This window comes from Salmo salar, chromosome 26 (genome assembly GCF_965601325.2).
Source record: "Salmo salar chromosome 26, fSalSal1, whole genome shotgun sequence".
NCBI classification, from domain to species: Eukaryota; Metazoa; Chordata; class Actinopteri; order Salmoniformes; family Salmonidae; genus Salmo; species Salmo salar.
Genome location: NC_138316.1, coordinates 49,616,393 through 49,636,028, shown reverse-complemented (window position 1 = coordinate 49,636,028; position 19,636 = coordinate 49,616,393). Strand labels below are relative to the sequence as shown.

At 41.7% G+C, this 19,636-nt stretch overlaps 1 protein-coding gene and 2 long non-coding RNA genes across 5 annotated transcripts; 2 read left to right on the top strand and 1 right to left on the bottom strand.

Annotated features, from left to right (window-relative positions):
- Positions 1 to 497: 497 nt before the first annotated feature.
- LOC145864285 (uncharacterized) lies at positions 498 to 2,120 on the bottom strand. Its single transcript, XR_014382867.1, has 3 exons — positions 1,864 to 2,120; positions 1,525 to 1,642; positions 498 to 1,282 (listed from the first exon to the last, which is right to left on the bottom strand). It is a non-coding gene; the product is annotated as an uncharacterized LOC145864285 (long non-coding RNA).
- Positions 2,121 to 8,127: 6,007 nt separating this feature from the next.
- On the top strand, positions 8,128 to 9,587 carry LOC123724003 (C-C motif chemokine 2). The gene is made up of 3 exons (XM_045708833.2): positions 8,128 to 8,511; positions 8,640 to 8,766; positions 9,328 to 9,587. Exons 1-3 carry the CDS (start codon positions 8,445 to 8,447, stop codon positions 9,446 to 9,448), a joined length of 315 nt encoding a protein of 104 aa, XP_045564789.2. The 5' UTR covers positions 8,128 to 8,444; the 3' UTR covers positions 9,449 to 9,587.
- Positions 9,588 to 14,643: 5,056 nt separating this feature from the next.
- Positions 14,644 to 19,441, top strand: LOC106587976 (uncharacterized). Of its 3 annotated transcripts, XR_014382866.1 has the most exons (7): positions 14,644 to 14,790; positions 15,588 to 15,631; positions 16,178 to 16,288; positions 16,508 to 16,612; positions 17,805 to 17,888; positions 18,572 to 18,656; positions 18,962 to 19,441. It is a non-coding gene; the product is annotated as an uncharacterized LOC106587976 (long non-coding RNA). The 3 variants fall into 3 exon arrangements; XR_014382864.1 differs by lacking the exon at positions 17,805 to 17,888; XR_014382865.1 differs by lacking the exons at positions 15,588 to 15,631; positions 17,805 to 17,888.
- Positions 19,442 to 19,636: the final 195 nt, after the last annotated feature.

The window sequence follows — 19,636 nt, the reverse complement described above, 5'->3', positions numbered from 1 at the left end:
TTGAAATGGCGTGTGACAGAGGTAGTCATACACTGAGTGTAAACAACATTAGGAACATTTCACTCTCAACAGTTTTCCGTGTGTATCAACAATTGTCCACCACCCAATGGACAGCCATCTTGGGGATTGCTGGATCAAATCCCAGAGCTGACAAGGTAACATCCTGTCATTCTGCCCCTGAACAAGGCAGTGAACCCACTGTTCCCTGGTAGGCTGTCATTGTAAATAAGAATTTGTTCTTAACTGACTTGCCTAGTTAAATAAAGGATCAATAAATCAAATTAAACTTGACACAACTGTCAAGCATCGCTGTTGAACACTTTAAACTCTTTGTATAGTCCATGAACCGACAATTTAGGGTGATCTGAGGACAAAAAGGAGGTGAGACTCAACATTACGAAGGTGTTCCTAATTTTTTGTGCACTCAATGTATATTCTCTACACATTGAGAATGCTGAAATTAATATCAGAGAATTCTTCAGAATACTTCATTTATTTAAACAGCTGCACATGGAGAACGTGATAAATACAATATTTATATCAGTATAGTAGAATAGACCTAGTTACAACCCATTAATATCTATGTCAGTAGAATAGACCTAGTAACAACCCATTAATATCTATATCAGTAGAATAGACCTAGTTACAACACATTAATACATTCATTGAATAATATGAACCATTCTTTCACAGGATGTTTGAAATCTTCAACAAATGTATAAAATATAAAATGTTAAATAGGTTACTGAATAGCTAGCTACATGTCAAATATTTTTACAGTTATAGAAAAATAAACAATTAGTACATCCTAGACCTAGTACATTTTACATTGAACCTCCTCTATGCCAATCTCAGATAGGGTATTGACCTAGTACATTACATTGAACCTCCTCTATACCAATCTCAGATAGGGTATTAACCTGGTACATTACATTGAACCTCCTCTATACCAATCTCAGATAGGGTATTAACCTGGTACATTACATTGAACCTAATCCATACCAATCTCAGATAGGGTATTAACCTAGTACATTACATTGAACCTCCTCCATACCAATCTCAGATAGGGTATTAACATGCCTGACAAGGTCTGCGTTACTAAGGGCAACCTATTCCCTTTATAGTAGACCACCAAGGGTTAGGGTGTTAGGGGGTGAAGGTGGTTTATGACATCATTGTCATCTTGGCAGCAGTCGATCTGCTCTCAATCTTGGTCACATGACTCTGGACCCAGGCTTCAGAAGGGTCAACACAAAATGTCTTCCCTTTCTTTGTGGTGAAACTGCAACAGATACACAACACATTGTCTCTCAGAACATCCAGTCTATAATATGAATGCTCCATCTTGTCTTGTACAGTGTAGCCTGGATGTAGCCTGGGTCCAGATGTATTTGTGCTATCATACCAACTCCTTGTCAATCTTGGTCATGTTTGGCTTGACAAGGAGCTGACGTGATAGCACAAACAGATCTGGGACCAGGCTAGCCTAGATGTTTCCAGTTTACAGTAGACTATGTTACTTACATCAGTGCTTTGCGAGGGCAGCTACTGGAAGTTGGTCTGAGAGAAACCACTTGTTGAAGAGGGATCCTCGCGCTGAATTTCATACAGCAGTCAGCTGCCGTGTCCAACGAAATGACACCTGTAAACAAAGGATCATAAACCACAGTTAACATAAAGATCTCCTGGTGTGTCTCCAATAGCATATTACACAGCATGGCTACTACACACACACACACACACACACACACACACACACACACACACACACACACACACACACACACACCACACACACACACACCACACACACACACACACACACACACACACACACACACACACACACACACACACACACACCTGCAGAAGTCGTATGGAGGGAGCAGAGCAGTCCCAGGAGAAGTAGAGCAGTCAGGGTCTTCATGGTTCAGAGATGGTTGAGATGCTGAAGATTATATTGTCTGAGATGGTCTCTGATGTTCTGGTCTCTGATGCTCTGGTCTGGTTCTGTGTCAGAAGTCCAGCTGATGCTCTGGTTCTATGTCTGAGGTCTGATCTGACCTGTCTTTTATACAGAGAGCTGGTCCATCAGACCCATTGACAATTGATGGGGGAAACTCTCCTCTCTACCCTCATTCACTCTGAATATCATTCTAAGAACCAACATTCTGCCAGGTTCCTCTTCCTCAATTCTCTGTAACTCTGTTTCCTCCAGGATGTTCAGCAGCGCTGGTATTTTCTGAAATACGCAGAATACATTTACTGGAGAATTGCATATCAAAGGAAGGCTATTAAAGTGGACTATATAGTATGATACATTACATCAAATACAATAACAATTCAGATTAAATTGTCTACATCATAAGCAACTAGTTTATAATTGATACTTCAATTCAACTTTGTATCTTTCAACATTTAAATGCAGATATTAGGATGTGTCCATATTGATAAAAACCTATATTGCTATACTCACTCTGTAGTCTTTCTAAGATCCTGCCTACCCAGATCTCTTCTCGTCACCTTCCTTTTCCTGTGCTTTAATGCCTCAGTGTTTACAGCCAAATCCTTCAAACATATTACTGCTTATTAAATCCATACACAGACAGTGGGTATTATTTCCAATTCATTCAGATATTAAAAGTCATTTTTATTTAGAAGAATTATAAATAATGTAGGCTACAATATTGGTACCTGTAGGCTGCGCACATTCTGCAAACAAGCAATTTGCTCATCTTCTCCACGATGGTCCTCAAGGCAGGTGGCCCCAAGGCAGGTGGCCCCAAGACAGGTGAGGAGAAGAACTGTGTGCAAACCATGCCCCAAATTATTCTAATGAGCCCCCTCCTGAACACTATGAATTAGCTGGCGCTGGATGTGGACTAGCCCATTGGGCTGATGTGGGCTTGGTGTGGGCTTGGTGTGGACTAGCCCATTGGGATGGTGTGGGCTTGGTGTGGTCTTGGTGTGGACTAGCCCATTGGGATGGTGTGGGCTTTATGTGGTCTTGGTGTGGACTAGCCCGTTGGGATGGTGTGGGCTTGATGTGGTCTTGGTGTGGACTAGCCCGTTGGGATGGTGTGGGCTTGATGTGGTCTTGGTGTGGACTAGCCCGTTGGGATGGTGTGGGCTTTATGTGGTCTTGGTGTGGACTAGCCCGTTGGGATGGTGTGGGCTTGATGTGGTCTTGGTGTGGACTAGCCCATTGGGATGGTGTGGGCTTGATGTGAGCTTGGTGTGGACTAGCCCGTTGGGATGGTGTGGGCTTGATGTGGTATTGGTGTGGACTAGCCCGTTGGGATGGTGTGGGCTTGATGTGGTCTTGGTGTGGACTAGCCCGTTGGGATGGTGTGGGCTTGATGTGAGCTTGGTGTGGACTAGCCCGTTGGGATGGTGTGGGCTTGATGTGGTCTTGGTGTGGACTAGCCCGTTGGGATGGTGTGGGCTTGATGTGAGCTTGGTGTGGACTAGCCCATTGGGATGGTGTGGGCTTGATGTGGTCTTGGTGTGGACTAGCCCGTTGGGATGGTGTGGGCTTGATGTGGTCTTGGTGTGGACTAGCCCGTTGGGATGGTGTGGGCTTGATGTGGTCTTGGTGTGGACTAGCCCATTGGGATGGTGTGGGCTTGATGTGGTCTTGGTGTGGACTAGCCCGTTGGGATGGTGTGGGCTTGATGTGGTCTTGGTGTGGACTAGCCCATTGGGATGGTGTGGGCTTGATGTGGTCTTGGTGTGGATTAGCCGTTGGGATGGTGTGGGCTTGATGTGGTCTTGGTGTGGATTAGCCGTTGGGATGGTGTGGGCTTTATGTGGTCTTGGCGTGGACTAGCCTGTGCCCACATGGGGCCAATGGGGTCATGTTTGCTGCGTGGTAACTGTAGTTTGTTTCAATTAATTTATTCATAAATTAATTAATTTGTTAATATATTTATTAATTCATTCATTCACTTCTCTGAACAGACATACCTCGGTATTTTAATGAATATGTTTGATATTTGCTTGCCTGTGCAGTTACTGTCAGTCCCTCCCAGGTTCTACCAGTAACTCTGTGCAGTACTGTGAACTCTGGCTTCAAGTTATTACAAACATTTTGAGAATGACAATGGAGAGAAAACTGCTGCCAATATTTGTTCTTAGAAAACCTGCAGTCATTTGCATCACACGAGGTTCTCATGACAGAATGGGGAAGTGAGAGTTATTTTAAAAAGAGACGTCTCTCATTGCTTGAATCTTTCTGAACTGAAACAGGATACTTGGTCCAGTGCATGTGTCAACAAAATATGCATCTTCAATTGAACCTTATTTATGTCACACCCTGATCTGTTTCACCTGTCTTTGTGATTGTCTCCACCCCCCTCCAGGTGTCGCCCATCTTCCCCATTATCCCCTGTGTATTTATACCTGTGTTCTCTGTTTGTCTATTGCCAGTTCGTCTTGTTTGTCAAGCCAACCAGCGTTTTTGTGTCAGCTCAGCTCTTCCCCAATCTCTCTTCTCTCGTCCTTCTGGTTTTTAACCCCCACCTGTCCTGACCCTGTACCCGCCCCGTCAGACCACTCTGCCTGACACTGAGCCTGCCTGCCGTCCTGTACCTTTGGCCCTTTTTCTGCTGTAAACATTGTTACTTCAACACGGTCTGCATCTGGGTCTTACCTTGATCCCTGATAATTTAATGATATAGATAGAAAGCCATGGGTCAGTCAGTATGATTGTATAATAGATGGGTCAGTCAGTATGATTTTATAACCAGATGGGTCAGTCAGTATGATTGTATAACCAGATGGGTCAGTAGAGTTACAGAGAATACAGTAGTCTAGTGAAGTAGGTGTGAGTGTGGAGAGAGTTACAGAGAATACAGTAGTCTAGTGAAGTAGGTGTGAGTGTGGGGAAAGTTACAGAGAATACAGTAGTCTAGTGAAGTAGGTGTGAGTGTGGGGAAAGTTACAGAGAATACAGTAGTCTAGTGAAGTAGGTGTGAGTGTGGGGAAAGTTACAGAGAATACAGTAGTCTAGTGAAGTTGGTGTGAGTGTGGGGAGAGATACAGAGAATACAGTAGTCTAGTGAAGTAGGTGTGAGTGTGGGGAGAGATACAGAGAATACAGTAGTCTAGTGAAGTAGGTGTGAGTGTGGGGAAAGTTACAGAGAATACAGTAGTCTAGTGAAGTAGGTGTGAGTGTGGGGAGAGTTACAGAGAATACAGTAGTCTAGTGAAGTAGGTGTGAGTGTGGGGAAAGTTACAGAGAATACAGTAGGCTAGTGAAGTAGGTGTGAGTGTGGGGAAAGTTACAGAGAATACAGTAGTCTAGTGAAGTAGGTGTGAGTGTGGGGAAAGTTACAGAGAATACAGTAGTCTAGTGAAGTAGGTGTGAGTGTGGGGAAAGTTACAGAGAATACAGTAGTCTAGTGAAGTAGGTGTGAGTGTGGGGAGAGATACAGAGAATACAGTAGGCTAGTGAAGTAGGTGTGAGTGTGGGGAGAGTTACAGAGAATACAGTAGTCTAGTGAAGTAGGTGTGAGTGTGGGGAGAGTTACAGAGAATACAGTAGTCTAGTGAAGTTGGTGTGAGTGTGGGGAGAGATACAGAGAATACAGTAGGCTAGTGAAGTAGGTGTGAGTGTGGGGAGAGTTACAGAGAATACAGTAGTCTAGTGAAGTAGGTGTGAGTGTGGGGAGAGATACAGAGAATACAGTAGTCTAGTGAAGTTGGTGTGAGTGTGGGGAAAGTTACAGAGAATACAGTAGTCTAGTGAAGTTGGTGTGAGTGTGGGGAGAGTTACAGAGAATACAGTAGTCTAGTGAAGTAGGTGTGAGTGTGGGGAGAGTTACAGAGAATACAGTAGTCTAGTGAAGTAGGTGTGAGTGTGGGGAAAGTTACAGAGAATACAGTAGTCTAGTGAAGTTGGTGTGAGTGTGGGGAAAGTTACAGAGAATACAGTAGTCTAGTGAAGTTGGTGTGAGTGTGGGGAAAGTTACAGAGAATACAGTGGTCTAGTGAAGTAGGTGTGAATGTGGGGAAAGTTACAGAGAATACAGTAGGCTAGTGAAGTAGGTGTGAGTGTGGGGAGAGATACAGAGAATACAGTAGTCTAACACAAATAATTTTTCCAACAATTGTTTACAGACAGATTATTTCACTTATAATTGTCACGTTTTCTTAAGGGCAGGAAGAAGGAGCAGAGTCAAGAGGCAGGAGACTGAGGTCCGGTAGTGCCAAAGTTTATTGCCACCGTAAACAAGGTAGTCGAAAAAGGCACAGGGTGCGCACAACACCCAAAAAGGGAAAATAGTTCCCAAAACTATAACGTACGGGGCGCAACCCGGCAATACAATAAGAATAAGTTACACGCTGAAATATAAGGCAGCGCTAACTACCATCTGCCCGTAGACATACAAACAATCCTGCACGAATACAGAACACAAAGGACAAACTAAATACCACGCAGCCGTCATACCACTGAAGAAGGAGACGCATACTGTCTCCTAGAGATGAATGTACTTTGGTGCGAAAAGTGCAAATCAATCCCAGATCAACAGCAAAGGACCTTGTGAAGATGCTGAAGGAAACAGGTACAAAAGTGACTATATCCACAGTAAAACGAGTCCTATATCGACATAACCTGAAAGGCCGCTCAGCAAGGAAGAAGCCACTGCTCCAGAACCGCCATAAAAAACCCAGACTACAGTTTGCAACTGCACATGGGGACAAAGATCATACTTTTTTGAAAAATGTCCTCTGGTCTGATGAAACAAAAATAGAACTGTTTGGCCATAATGACCATTGTTATGTTTGGAGGAAAAAGGTGGAGGCTTGCAAGCCGAAGAACGCCATCCCAACCGTGAAGCACGGGGGTGGCAGCGTCATGTTGTGGGGATGCTTTACTGCAGGAGGGACTGGTGCACTTCACAAAATAGATGGCATCATGAGGCAGGAAAATTATATGGATATATTGAAGCAACATCTCAAGACATCAGTCAGGAAGTTTAATCTTGGTAGCAAATGGGTCTTCCAAATGGACAATGACCCCAAGCATGTTTCCAAAGTTGTGGCAAAATGGCTTAAGGACAACAAAGTCAAGGTATTAGAGTGGCCATCACAAAGCTCTGACCTCAATCCTATAGAAAATGTGTTTGCAGAACTGAAAAAGCGTGTGTGAGCAAGGAGGCCTACCAACCTGACTCAGTTACACCAGCTCTGTCAGGAGGAATGGGCCAAAATTCACCCATGTTACTGTGGGAAGCTTGTGGAAGGCTACCCAAAACGTTGACCCAAGTTGAACAATTTGAAGGTAATGCTATCAAATACGAATTGAGTGTATGTAACCTTCTGACCCACTGGGAATGTGATGAAAGAAATAAAAGCTGAAATAAATAATTCTCTACTATTATTCTGACTTTTCACATTCTTAAAATAAAAGTGGTGATCCTAACTGACCTAAGACAGGGAATTTTACTAGGATTAAATGTCAGGAATTGTGAAAAACTGAGTTTAAATGTATTTGGTTATGGTGTATGTAAACTTCCGACTTCGCCTGTATAAGTTATATTCCTCAAGAATCAATGGGTATAACTAATTTATAAGTCCAAAAATGAAATCACAATGGCAGATTATCCCTTTTATCCCTTTAATGCTGAGTGCCAAGCAAAGAGGCTTTGGGTCCCATTTTTGGGCTTTTGTTATGACTCGACCTGGGAACGAACCACACCACAATAATCTGAGATTAATTGATGGAAAAATATTCTGTGTTTTATTTTCACTATGATGTAAAGGTTAATAGTATGCTACAGGTTTTAAATCAATATGCACACATCCTAAAATCTACATTTAAAAGTTGAAAGATACATAGTTGACTTCAAGTATTAATTACAAACTAGTTGGTTATGATGTAGAGAATTTAATTTAATCTTAATTGTTCTTGTATTTGATGTAATGCATCATAGTATATAGTCCACTTTAATAGCCTTCCTTTGATATGCAATTCTCCAGTAAATGTATTCTGCGTATTTCAGAAAATAGCAGCGCTGCTGAACATGCTGGAGGAAACAGAGTTACAGAGAATTGAGGAAGAGGAACCTGAAGGGCAGAATGTTGGTTCTTAGAATTATATTCAGAGTGAATGAGGGTATGGAGGGGAGTTTCCTCCATCAATTGTCAACGGGTCTGATGGACCAGCTCTCTGTATAAAAGACAGGTCAGATCAGACCACAGACATAGAACCAGAGCATCAGCTAGACTTCTGACACAGAACCAGACCAGAACATTAGAGAACAGAGCATCAGAGAACAGAGCATCAGAGACTAGAGCATCAGAGACCAGAGCATCAGAGACCAGAACATCAGAGACCAGAGCATCAGAGACCAGAGCATCAGAGACCAGATCCTCAGAGACCAGAACATCAGAGACCATCTAGACAATACAATCTTCAGCATCTCAACCATCTCTGAACCATGAAGACCCTGACTTCTCTACTCCTCCTGGGACTGCTCTGCTCCCTCCATAAGACGTCTGCACAGGGTACGTGTGTGTTTGTGTACAGTGAGTGTGTACAGTGTGTGTGTACAGTATGCATATGAGTGTATAGGAAGAAGCACCACATGAGATGCCTGTGTTGACCAGTGAGTGTGATCGTTCTTTGTTTCCAGGTGTCATGGGGATTTCAGTAATGACTGCCATAGACTGCTGTGTGAAGTTCCACCCAAAGAGGATCCCTCTTGGTGCAGTGATTTCAGTTTCTAAAACCCCTAGTAGCTGCCCTCGCCAAGCACTGGTGTAAGTTAACCACCATGCACACACACACACACACACACACACACACACACACACACACACACACACTTAGATTTCTACGGACATAACATGTTCTACATCCTTGGTGGGCGGGTCCAAATGTGTTGCTAGGGCTGCATGGTTACAACCTCTGTGTTGCTAAGCTTGCATGGTTATAACCATTGTGTTGCTAGGGCTGCATGGTTACAACCTCTGTGTTGCTAGGGCTGCATGGTTACAACCTCTGTGTTGCTAGGGCTGCATGGTTACAACCTCATAGAGGTTCTATATTAATATATATATAGAGATTAACCATAATACATTTGAAATATTCTCGATAGAATGTTGTAATCGTTTGACAGTCCTAATAATGACATAGTGATTCTGAATGTAATTGAATGGTCCGATACTTGTCTTCCTCCATACTCAACCAGTAGGACTGTAGGTACATGCACAATACACACAGAATAATGTTGGAACATCCATACAGTAGTCTTCCACATGTGAGTTTGGTGTGTGCTTTGTTTAGTTACCCATAAATATATGTGTGTTTATTGGTTGCAGGTTTACAACAAAGAAAAATATTCGATTTTGTGTCGACCCATCTCAGGCCTGGGTCCAGAGTCATGTGACCAAGATTGAGAGCAGATCGATGACGTCATCAACCACCACCGCCACAGACTAACTACCATAGCTGTCAGATCTGTCAAGAAAATAGAATATTATATATTTTTTGTACATACAGTAATATTATTTAATTCTTATTTATTTACCATACTGTGAAGTTACCTTGTATTTTGAAATGATTTGTTTTGTCAACAAATTATTTTTTATACTTCAGCAATAAAGATAAATAATGTCAACATTTTATTAATGAAGTTAATTGTATTCTTATTGTGGTATTCATGCTTTGATTACTAAAGCTTCACATTTAGTGAGGGAGAGTTCTTTACAACTCCTTGAGGCATGCTGCCAGTTACATGGACAGATATCAACTATCTCCATAACTAGCAACCAGCAGATTCAGCATATTGGTTGTTTCTTCTTTCAGGAAACAGTTCATGTGTTACAACTCATGGAACTACAGAGACCTCTGTTTCCAAGACAACAGAGGTCAACAGTCAGCAACACAGAAACAGAATAAACTGTTCAACTCAACTCCAACAAAACTAAGATATATGTTTTATAGTCACATACTCCAGATTGGTGGACATTCCCTTCCTCATTTCCAAGTTGTGAACTTTAACCAACAACCTAACAGGCCTATAAATGTGTACTTTATCCAACAACCTAACAGGTCTATAACTCTGAACTTTATCCAACAACCTAACAGGTCTATAACTCTGTGAACTTTATCCAACACCCTAACAGGTCTATAACTCTGAACTTTAACCAACAACCTAACAGGTCTATAACTCTGAACTTTAGCCAACAACCTAACAGGTCTATAACTCTGTGAACTTTAACCAACAACCCAACAGGTCTATAACTCTGTGAACTTTATCCAACAACCTAACAGGTCTATAACTCTGTGAACTTTATCCAACAACCTAACAGGTCTATAACTCTGAACTTTATCCAACAACCTAACAGGTCTATAACTCTGTGAACTTTATCCAACAACCTAACAGGTCTATAACTCTGTGAACTTTAACCAACAACCTAACAGGTCTATAACCTTGAACTTTTACCAACAACCTAACAGGTCTATAACTCTGAACTTTAGCCAACAAACTATTTTGACAAACTATTTTGATATCTTGCAAGAATGTTAGAACCAATGCATAATGCACATATGAATGCTGAACAAGCAATTCTCCACCAAAGTTGTTATTGTCAACAGTGCAGAAGTGAGTCCTACTTTTGACCAGGGAAGAGGAACATAAATTGAGGGAAGGGCTCTGGCTGGCAAAGTTGTCTTTTCATGGTTGAGTTGTTATATAATAGCTGTTTCTATATAATGAGAGATCAGAACAGAACTCACACACAGAACCAGACCAGATCCTCAGACACCAGAGCATCAGAGACCAGAGCATCAGAGAAAAGAGCATCAGAGACCAGAGCATCAGAGACCAGAGCATCAGAGACCAGAACATCAGAGACCAGAACATCAGAGACCAGAACCAGACCAGAGCATGAGAGACCAGAACCAGACCAGAGCATCAGAGACCAGAACATCAGAGACCAGAACATCAGAGACCAGCTCAGACAATACAATCTTCAACATCTCAACCATCTCTGTACCATGAAGACCCTGACTGCTCTACTCCTCCTGGGACTGCTCTGCTCCCTCCATAAGACGTCTGCAGGGGTGTGTGTGTGTGTGTGTGTGTGTGTGTGTGTGTGTGTGTGTGTGTGTGTGTGTGTGTGTGTGTGTGTGTGTGTGTGTGTGTGTGTGTGTGTGTGTATATATATCTTGATTTTCTTGTCTTCACCAATTCGTTTGTATTTGTTTTCTGAGGTCAAGTGGCAGAGTAATGATCCATCGTCTGGGACTGTTGGAGACTGCTGTTTAAAGTCCTACACCATCAGGAAGCCTCTCTCTGGTGGTTTCTGCTGTTTAAAGTCCTACACCACCAGGATGCCTGTCTCTCTCTGGTGGTTTCTGCTGTTTAAAGTCCTACACCACCAGGATGCCTGTCTCTCTGGTGGTTTCTGCTGTTTAAAGTCTTACACCACCAGGATGCCTGTCTCTCTCTGGTGGTTTCTGCTGTTTAAAGTCCTACACCACCAGGATGCCTGTCTCTCTGGTGGTTTCTGCTGTTTAAAGTCCTACACCACCAGGATGCCTGTCTCTCTCTGGTGGTTTCTGCTGTTTAAAGTCCTACACCACCAGGAAGCCTGTCTCTCTCTGGATGTTTCTGCTGTTTAAAGTCCTACACCACCAGGATGCCTGTCTCTCTCTGGTGGTTTCTGCTGTTTAAAGTCCTACACCACCAGGATGCCTGTCTCTCTCTGGTGGTTTCTGCTGTTTAAAGTCCTACACCACCAGGATGCCTGTCTCTCTCTGGTGGTTTCTACTGTTTAAAGTCCTACACCACCAGGATGCCTTTCTCTCTCTGGTGGTTTCTGCTGTTTAAAGTCCTACACCACCAGGATGCCTGTCTCTCTCTGGATGTTTCTGCTGTTTAAAGTCCTACACCACCAGGATGCCTGTCTCTCTGGTGGTTTCTGTCACAACGACCCCCAGCAGTTGCCCTCGTAAAGCTCTGCTGTAAGTAGCATACAACGTACATGGACTATATACTCAAAACAACAAGATGGGCTGCTTTCTGAATTCACACCCAAACATCACATTCATCAGTAATAATGTCCTCAATCAGCTTTCTGAATTGACCTGGAGACACCAAAACATCACATTTAAAGAACCCTTTGAAGATTGTTCCACAAATAAAGTGTAGGAAAACTAAAAGCTGATTCACCAAACTCCGTTGAGACCAAAGGAATTTCCAGAGTTACCCATCCCTGAGACTGGGTGTGGTGACTCATTTCTAAATGTAGTAATGATATTAAGTACAGTGGCCATTTTTGTATAAGGGCTTTTTGAATGAAAACACAGCAATGTATTAACCTACGTGATATCAAAGACGGCCAACCAACTTTACAGTAGAGAATGCAGTGATGAGTACTAAAACTATCACCCGTAATAAACCGCAGTGCGCTATGATAAACTGCATCTAAAGGCTTTAATGAAGTGGCAGCTGCGTTAGTATAGATGATGTTGCCATAGTTTCGGACCGATAGGAACGTCGACTGAATGATCTGCTTTCTACTATTTAGCGAGAGGCAGGACCTGTTTCTATAGAAGACCATTTTAACTCTCAGCTTCTCAGCTAACTCATCAATATGCTTTATAAAAGAGAGCTTTTCATCTATCCAGATGCCCAGATATTTGTAAGCAGGGACACGATCAATATGAAAAACCATCCAACGTTCATATGCTGAAATCATCGTATTTGTTTTTATGTGCTCTAGAGAACAATATGTACATAGTTTTACCTGCATTCAATACTAATTTCAGGTCAATTAAGTTTTTCTGTAATACAATGAAGACAGACTGTAGTTCAGATAGAGACTGGTCAACGTTGGGGTCAATAACAGACATGACAATATCATAATACAATGAAGACAGACTGTAATTCAGATAGAGCCTGGTCAACATTGGGGATAATAGTATACACAACAGTATCATAATACAATGAAGACAGACTGTATTTCAGATAGAGACTGGTCAACGTTGGGGACAATAACAGACACAACAGTATCATAATACAATGAAGACAGACTGTAATTCAGATAGAGCCTGGTCAACATTGGGGATAATAGTATACACAACAGTATCATAATACAATGAAGACAGACTGTATTTCAGATAGAGACTGGTCAATGTTGGGGACAATAACAGACACAACAGTATCATAATACAACGAAGACAGACTGTATTTCAGATAGAGACTGGTCAACGTTGGGGACAATAACAGACACAACAGTATCATAATACAATGAAGACAGACTGTATTTCAGATAGAGACTGGTCAACATTGGGGACAATAACAGACACAACAGTATCATAATACAATGAAGACAGACTGTAGTTCAGATAGAGACTGGTCAATGTTGGGGACAATAACAGACACAACAGTATCATAATACAATGAAGACAGACTGTATTTCAGATAGAGACTGGTCAATGTAAGGGGCTTTATTGGCATGGGAAACATATGTTTACATTGCCAAAGCAAATGCCACAGTAAACATTACATTTACAAAAGTTCCAAAAGAATAAAGACATTTCAAATGTCATATTATGTCTATATACAGTGTTGTAATGATGTTCAAATAGTTGAAGTACAAAAGGGAAAATAAATAAACATAAATATGGGTTGTATTTATAACGGTGTTTGTTCTTCACTGGTTGCCCTTTTCTTGTGGCAACAGGTCACAAACCTTGCTGCTGTGATGTCACAGTGATGTCACAATCATACTGACTGACCCATCTGGTTATACAATCATACTGACTGACCCATCTGGTTATACAATCATACTGACTGACCCATCTGTCTATACAATCATACTGACTGACCCATCTATTATACAATCATACTGACTGACCCATCTGTCTATACAATCATACTGACTGACCCACCTATTATACAATCATACTGACTGACCCATCTGTCTATACAATCATACTGACTGACCCATCTGTTATACAATCATACTGACTGACCCATCTGTTATACAATCATACTGACTGACCCATCTATTATACAATCATACTGACTGACCCATCTGGTTATACAATCATACTGACTGACCCATCTATTATACAATCATACTGACTGACCCATCTGTCTATACAATCATACTGACTGACCCATCTATTATACAATCATACTGACTGACCCATCTATTATACAATCATACTGACTGACCCATCTGTTATACAATCATACTGACTGGTTGTACAATCATACTGACTGACCCATCTGATTATACAATCATACTGACTGACCCATCTGTTATACAATCATACTGACTGGTTGTACAATCATACTGACTGACCCATCTGATTATACAATCATACTGACTGACCCATCTATTATACAATCATACTGACTGACCCATCTGATTATACAATCATACTGACTGACCCACCTGGTTATACAATCATACTGACTGACCAACCTGGTTATACAATCATACTGACTGACCCATGTCTCTCTATCTATATAATTTAATAGGTTTCAGTAGAAGATGCATATTTTGCTGACACACGCACTGGACCAAGTATCCTGTTTCAGTTCAGCAATGAGAGACGTCTCTTTTTAAAATAACTCTCACTTCCCCATTCTGTCATGAGAACCTCGTATGATGCAAATGACTGCAGGTTTTCTAAGAACAAACATTGCAGAAGTCTTCTCTCATTGTCATTCTCAAAATGTTTGTAATAACTTGAAGCCAGAGTTCACGGTACTGCACAGAGTTACTGGTAGAACCTGGGAGGGACTGACAGTAACTGCACAGGTAAGCAAATATCAAAAATGTTCATTAAAAAACAGAAGAATTTTAAAATGTGGTTTGAACATTTCTTTTTGTGCCTCCGTTTCTGAGAGTGTCGTTCCAGTTGTAGTGTTCTGTTGTGTGACGCCATAATAGTTTTATCTTGAACACTGCCAGTATGAAGTCTTTAAATGAGTGCATGTGAGAAACATAACTATTTCTATTGTAAAATATATACCTATGATAGTAACAACTTGCTTGACTTTCTGATACAATAAAAGGTTTTGGCTGAATAATAATGATACAATTTATCTGTCTAATGCTCTTCCTCTCTCTCTCTTTCTCTCTTTCTCTCTCGTTCTGTCACGATTCCCACCGACGGTGGCGCCCCCTCCTGCTCGGGTGGCGCTCGGCGGTCGTCGTCACCGGCCTATTAGCTGCCACCGATTCCCTTTTGCTTTTCCCTTTTTTTATTTTGTGACACCTGTGGTCAATTAGCCATTAGAGGGGCTATTTAGTTTAGCTGGCCCGCTCCTGTTCGTGCGGGATTAATGATTGTTTCTTGTGTGACGGCTTGTGTTCATGTCGACGTTGTTGTACGCCGCATGTATTTTCTCCCCTGTGTGTGGGAACATTTGTTTTTTGTGAGTGTATATTAAAAACACCACTACCCTGTGTTCGCTGCTTCCTGCGCCTCATTCCTCCTCCACAATTACCAAGCCTTAACACGTTCTCTCTCTCTCCCTCTCTTTTTTTCTCTCTCTCTCTCTCTCTCTCTCTCTCTCTCTCTCTCTCTCTCTCTTTCTCAATTCAATTCAAAGGTCTTTATTGACATGGGAAACATATGATTACATTGCCAAAGCAAGTGAGAAAGATAATAAACAAAAGTGAAATCAACAGTAAACATTACACTCACTAAAGTTCCAATAGAATAAAGACATTTCAAATGTAATATTATGTCAATACACAGTGTTGAAATGATGTACAAATAGTTAAAGTACAAAAGGGAAAATAAATAAACATAAATATGGGTTGTATTTACAACGGTGTTTGTTCTTCACTGCTTGACCTTTTCTTGTGGCAACAGGTCACAAATCTTGCTGCTGTGATGGCACTTTGTGGAATTTCACCCAGTAGATATGGGAGTTTATCACATTTGGATTTGTTTTCTAATTCTTTGTAGATCTGTGTAATCTGAGGGAAATATGTGTCTCTAATATGGTCATACATTGGGCAGGAGGTTAGGAAGTGCAGCTCAGTTCTCATCTCATTTTGTGGGCAGTGTGAACTCTCTCTTTCCATCTCTCTGTCTCTTGCTGTCTCTCTCTCTCTCTCTCGCTCTCTCTCTCTCATCTTTGTCTCCCTCTGTCTCCCCATCTCTCTCTCTCTCTCTGCTGTCTGTGTGTCTCAGCTGCGTCTCATAGCCTGGGGTCTGGCTGAGTTCTACCACCCAGCTCAGGAATACAACGTCAGGGTGGCCTCCCGTTATTTTAAAGGACCAGAGCTGCTAGTGGACTATCAGGTACACACTAGTTATTAACACACATCACACTGCTTACACAATGTGAACATCCACATACACTGTAATACATCATGATGCACATATTGGTTTAATCCTTGTTACATCAACACATTTATATGTCTGCTAACATTAGTATGTTCAACAGTAGTATGTTTACAGATGTATCAATAAATGGATATTGTTCAATGAACCATGTTGTGATTTTAAAATCATTTGTAGAGCACCTGGTGACCCCTGAGTCCCTGGACCTGCTGGACAAGCTGCTACGCTACGACCACCAGCAGAGACTGACCGCTGCTGAGGCCATGCAGCATCCATACTTCTGTAAGATACACACCTGTATGTCTGTCTCTCTGTCTGTCTGTCTCAGGGGCGGAAATCCCGGGGGGGACGGGGGGGACACGACCCCCCCCCATCCTGGGAAAAATATGATTTGTCCCCCCCAATATATCACTGAAACATAACTATGGAATTTAAATAATATTAATAATACGCAATGAAAGCAATTGTGCTGATTATAGACACTTAATAGCACGTTTTTAAGTTTCAAAAGATTGCGACCCCCCCACCCTTTGCCTCACAATGGTTTGATCCACTGCCAGTTCCTTAGTTGGCAAGGTAACAGAGGGGTCGTGTCTACTGTCTGAAAGGCACTCAATGAACGTAACTGACGTGAGGTTAATCTAGTCAATCGCGCACACACACTAGCTGAATATGCAGAGCTAGCGCGCAAATATTAACTATTAAGCTAGCTAGTACCTATTCCATTTATGTGGCGTCGTCAAAGATGGAATCTTTGCTATCGTCAATTTATTCCAAGGTCAGCATGCAGATGATGTAAGTTAGTGCTTCAAAGTCCCTGTGATAAGGTTAGCAATAAACTGAAGTCCAAACTGAACAGAACTACACTCTCTTCTACCATTGTCTTAAATATATTTAATGGTCTCGTTGCAAAAGCTAAATTGTCGCAAGGGAACTTTTATTTATTTATTTTATTTCACCTTTATTTAACCAGGGTAGCAAAGATTATAGCAAACACCACTGAAACTGAATTGGTGCTCGCTAGCTTTGCAAATTCAGCTATTGTTGGAAGCCAGCCAATATGAAACAAACTATTAAAATTACAAAAGGTTGCAGCATATGTTGTGTAAATGGTGAACTCATACAGCTGTCAACTCTTGTCATTTTAATCCGTTTCACATTTGCTAGCTACCTTTTAGATCGAAGCCCAAATAGAATGATAGAGGATGATAGAAGCCCATCTCCTACTGTAAATAACCTACACACTGTGTGTGTGTGTAGCCAGCCAGCCAGCCAGACAGCCAGCCAGCCAGCCAGCCAGCCAGCCAGGTAGAAAAATGGCAGAAAAATAAAAGACGGACATCAGAGTATTTTTCAATACACCAAAACGCATAGTAAGAACCCTAGTAGCCTAATATCTCAAAGACTAGTTGATAAAATGTTCATAAGAAAGAAATGAAATTCTAATGGAAATGTTTCACAATGATGTCATTAGGCAGAGCAGGCAACAGATGGCACACAGACAGCAGAGTTGGGGACAGATATGCAGGGACAGACTGGCAGAGACAGGGAGTCTCAGGTAAGTTTGTTGAGTCTTTGTTTGGCAACATTATGAAAGGTTCTCAATTTTTTTGACTTGTAAAATAGGAACATAATTGGAAAATGCCATGGATACCCCCACTCTCAACTTAAACTGGTGACTGAACTAAGATTTGTTAAAGGCAATGGTATTGCTGTTGTGATTAGTTGTGTAGTTTTGGGTACCGGTAGTTAGGAGTACGGCAAACACCTTATTTCTTTGGTTCCTCAATATACATTTACCATATTACAATGTAGGCTATGTGTTACAGCACTACTTTTGGTGTCCCCCTCAGGAATTTCTCTTGAGAAAATGTAATGTAATTGTCCCCTCCAAAGTTGATATCAGATTTTCGCCCCTGGTCTGTCTGTCTGTCTGTCTGTCTGTCTGTCTGTCTGTCTGTCTGTCTGTCTGTCTGTCTGTCTGTCTGTCTGTCTGTCTGTCTGTCTGTCTGTCTGTCTGTCTGTCTGTCTGTCTGTCTGTCTGTCCTCCCTGTCTCTCTCTCTGTACCTTTAAACTTTGACCTGTACTGATGAAGATTGAATCTCTCACCATCCCTTTAAACTTTGGACTGTACAGATAAAGAGTGAATCTCTCACCATCTCTTTAAACTTTGAACTGTACTGATGAAGAGTGAATTGGAAAGAGATGATCTCTTGACTACCATGTTCTGTGTCCCTCAGATCCAGTGCTGAATGAACAGACCATCTCCAACACAGACACCAAGGCAATAAGTGGATCCTATGCAACATGATGGACAGAGAGGAGGTAACATACAAACACAGAGTTCTCCCCAAAGAATGTTAGAGCGGCGCCACCTGGTGGACTGGCAGTGCCATTATGTAAAATAAAATTCTTAAATATTTATGAGTAGATTGCAAGAAATGTTATTTACAGGTGTTGAAAACACCTGCTCAGCAGCACCACCTTGTTAAATAATCCTGGGGAGAACCCTGACATGTACACATTATCACACCTATCCACACACACATACCTGCACAGAAACACCCAGATTGTAACAAGCCCAGTCTTCCATTCTTTTGATCGTGTCTCTGTTCCTTCTTGCCGTCCAGGAAAACCTTTGTTACCTCATCTTGTGACCCTTTCGTGGCAGAAACGATCTGCCTCCAAGTCTACAGCCATACTGGAGCAAGAAGTCAACTTGCAACACACACAACACTCTTGGATAAAACCTAAATCTTTCACAACGTGGGTACTAGCGTTGCTTGGCCCCAGTCACACACAATGTATCGGATCCAAGCTATGAGGTGTGATATTCCCTCCTAAAACTGCCCCCCGAAATCCCTGCCCGCTCCCCACCCCACCCACCTCAACTCCCCTGTTTTCTGACATCCCCTGATGTCAGATGTGATACAGAGACTGACTCCAGGTCAGTTTGGCACTGGTGTTGTGCTGTGAGATGTGTGTTGGTCAGTATGGAGCTGCACTGGCCTGGGGTCAGAGCTATAATAGCACTGAGTGGCATGGAGGCTCTTTTCTGCTATGGATAGAACAAATACTATATTAAAGAGAATAAACCATTTTTATTTAAATGTTTTTGTTCATGTTTGTTTTTGATGTATTGATTTCTGATTGATTGATCAGTAGAAATTGAAATACCTAAATATCAAAATATGAACAATTCTCAGATCAGTATCTAATACATTCCAAAATGTAAATTATAGAAAGTTACAGACGACGTCAGTATTAATGTGTTGTTTTAATAAATAATCTGCAATTCCCAGAGC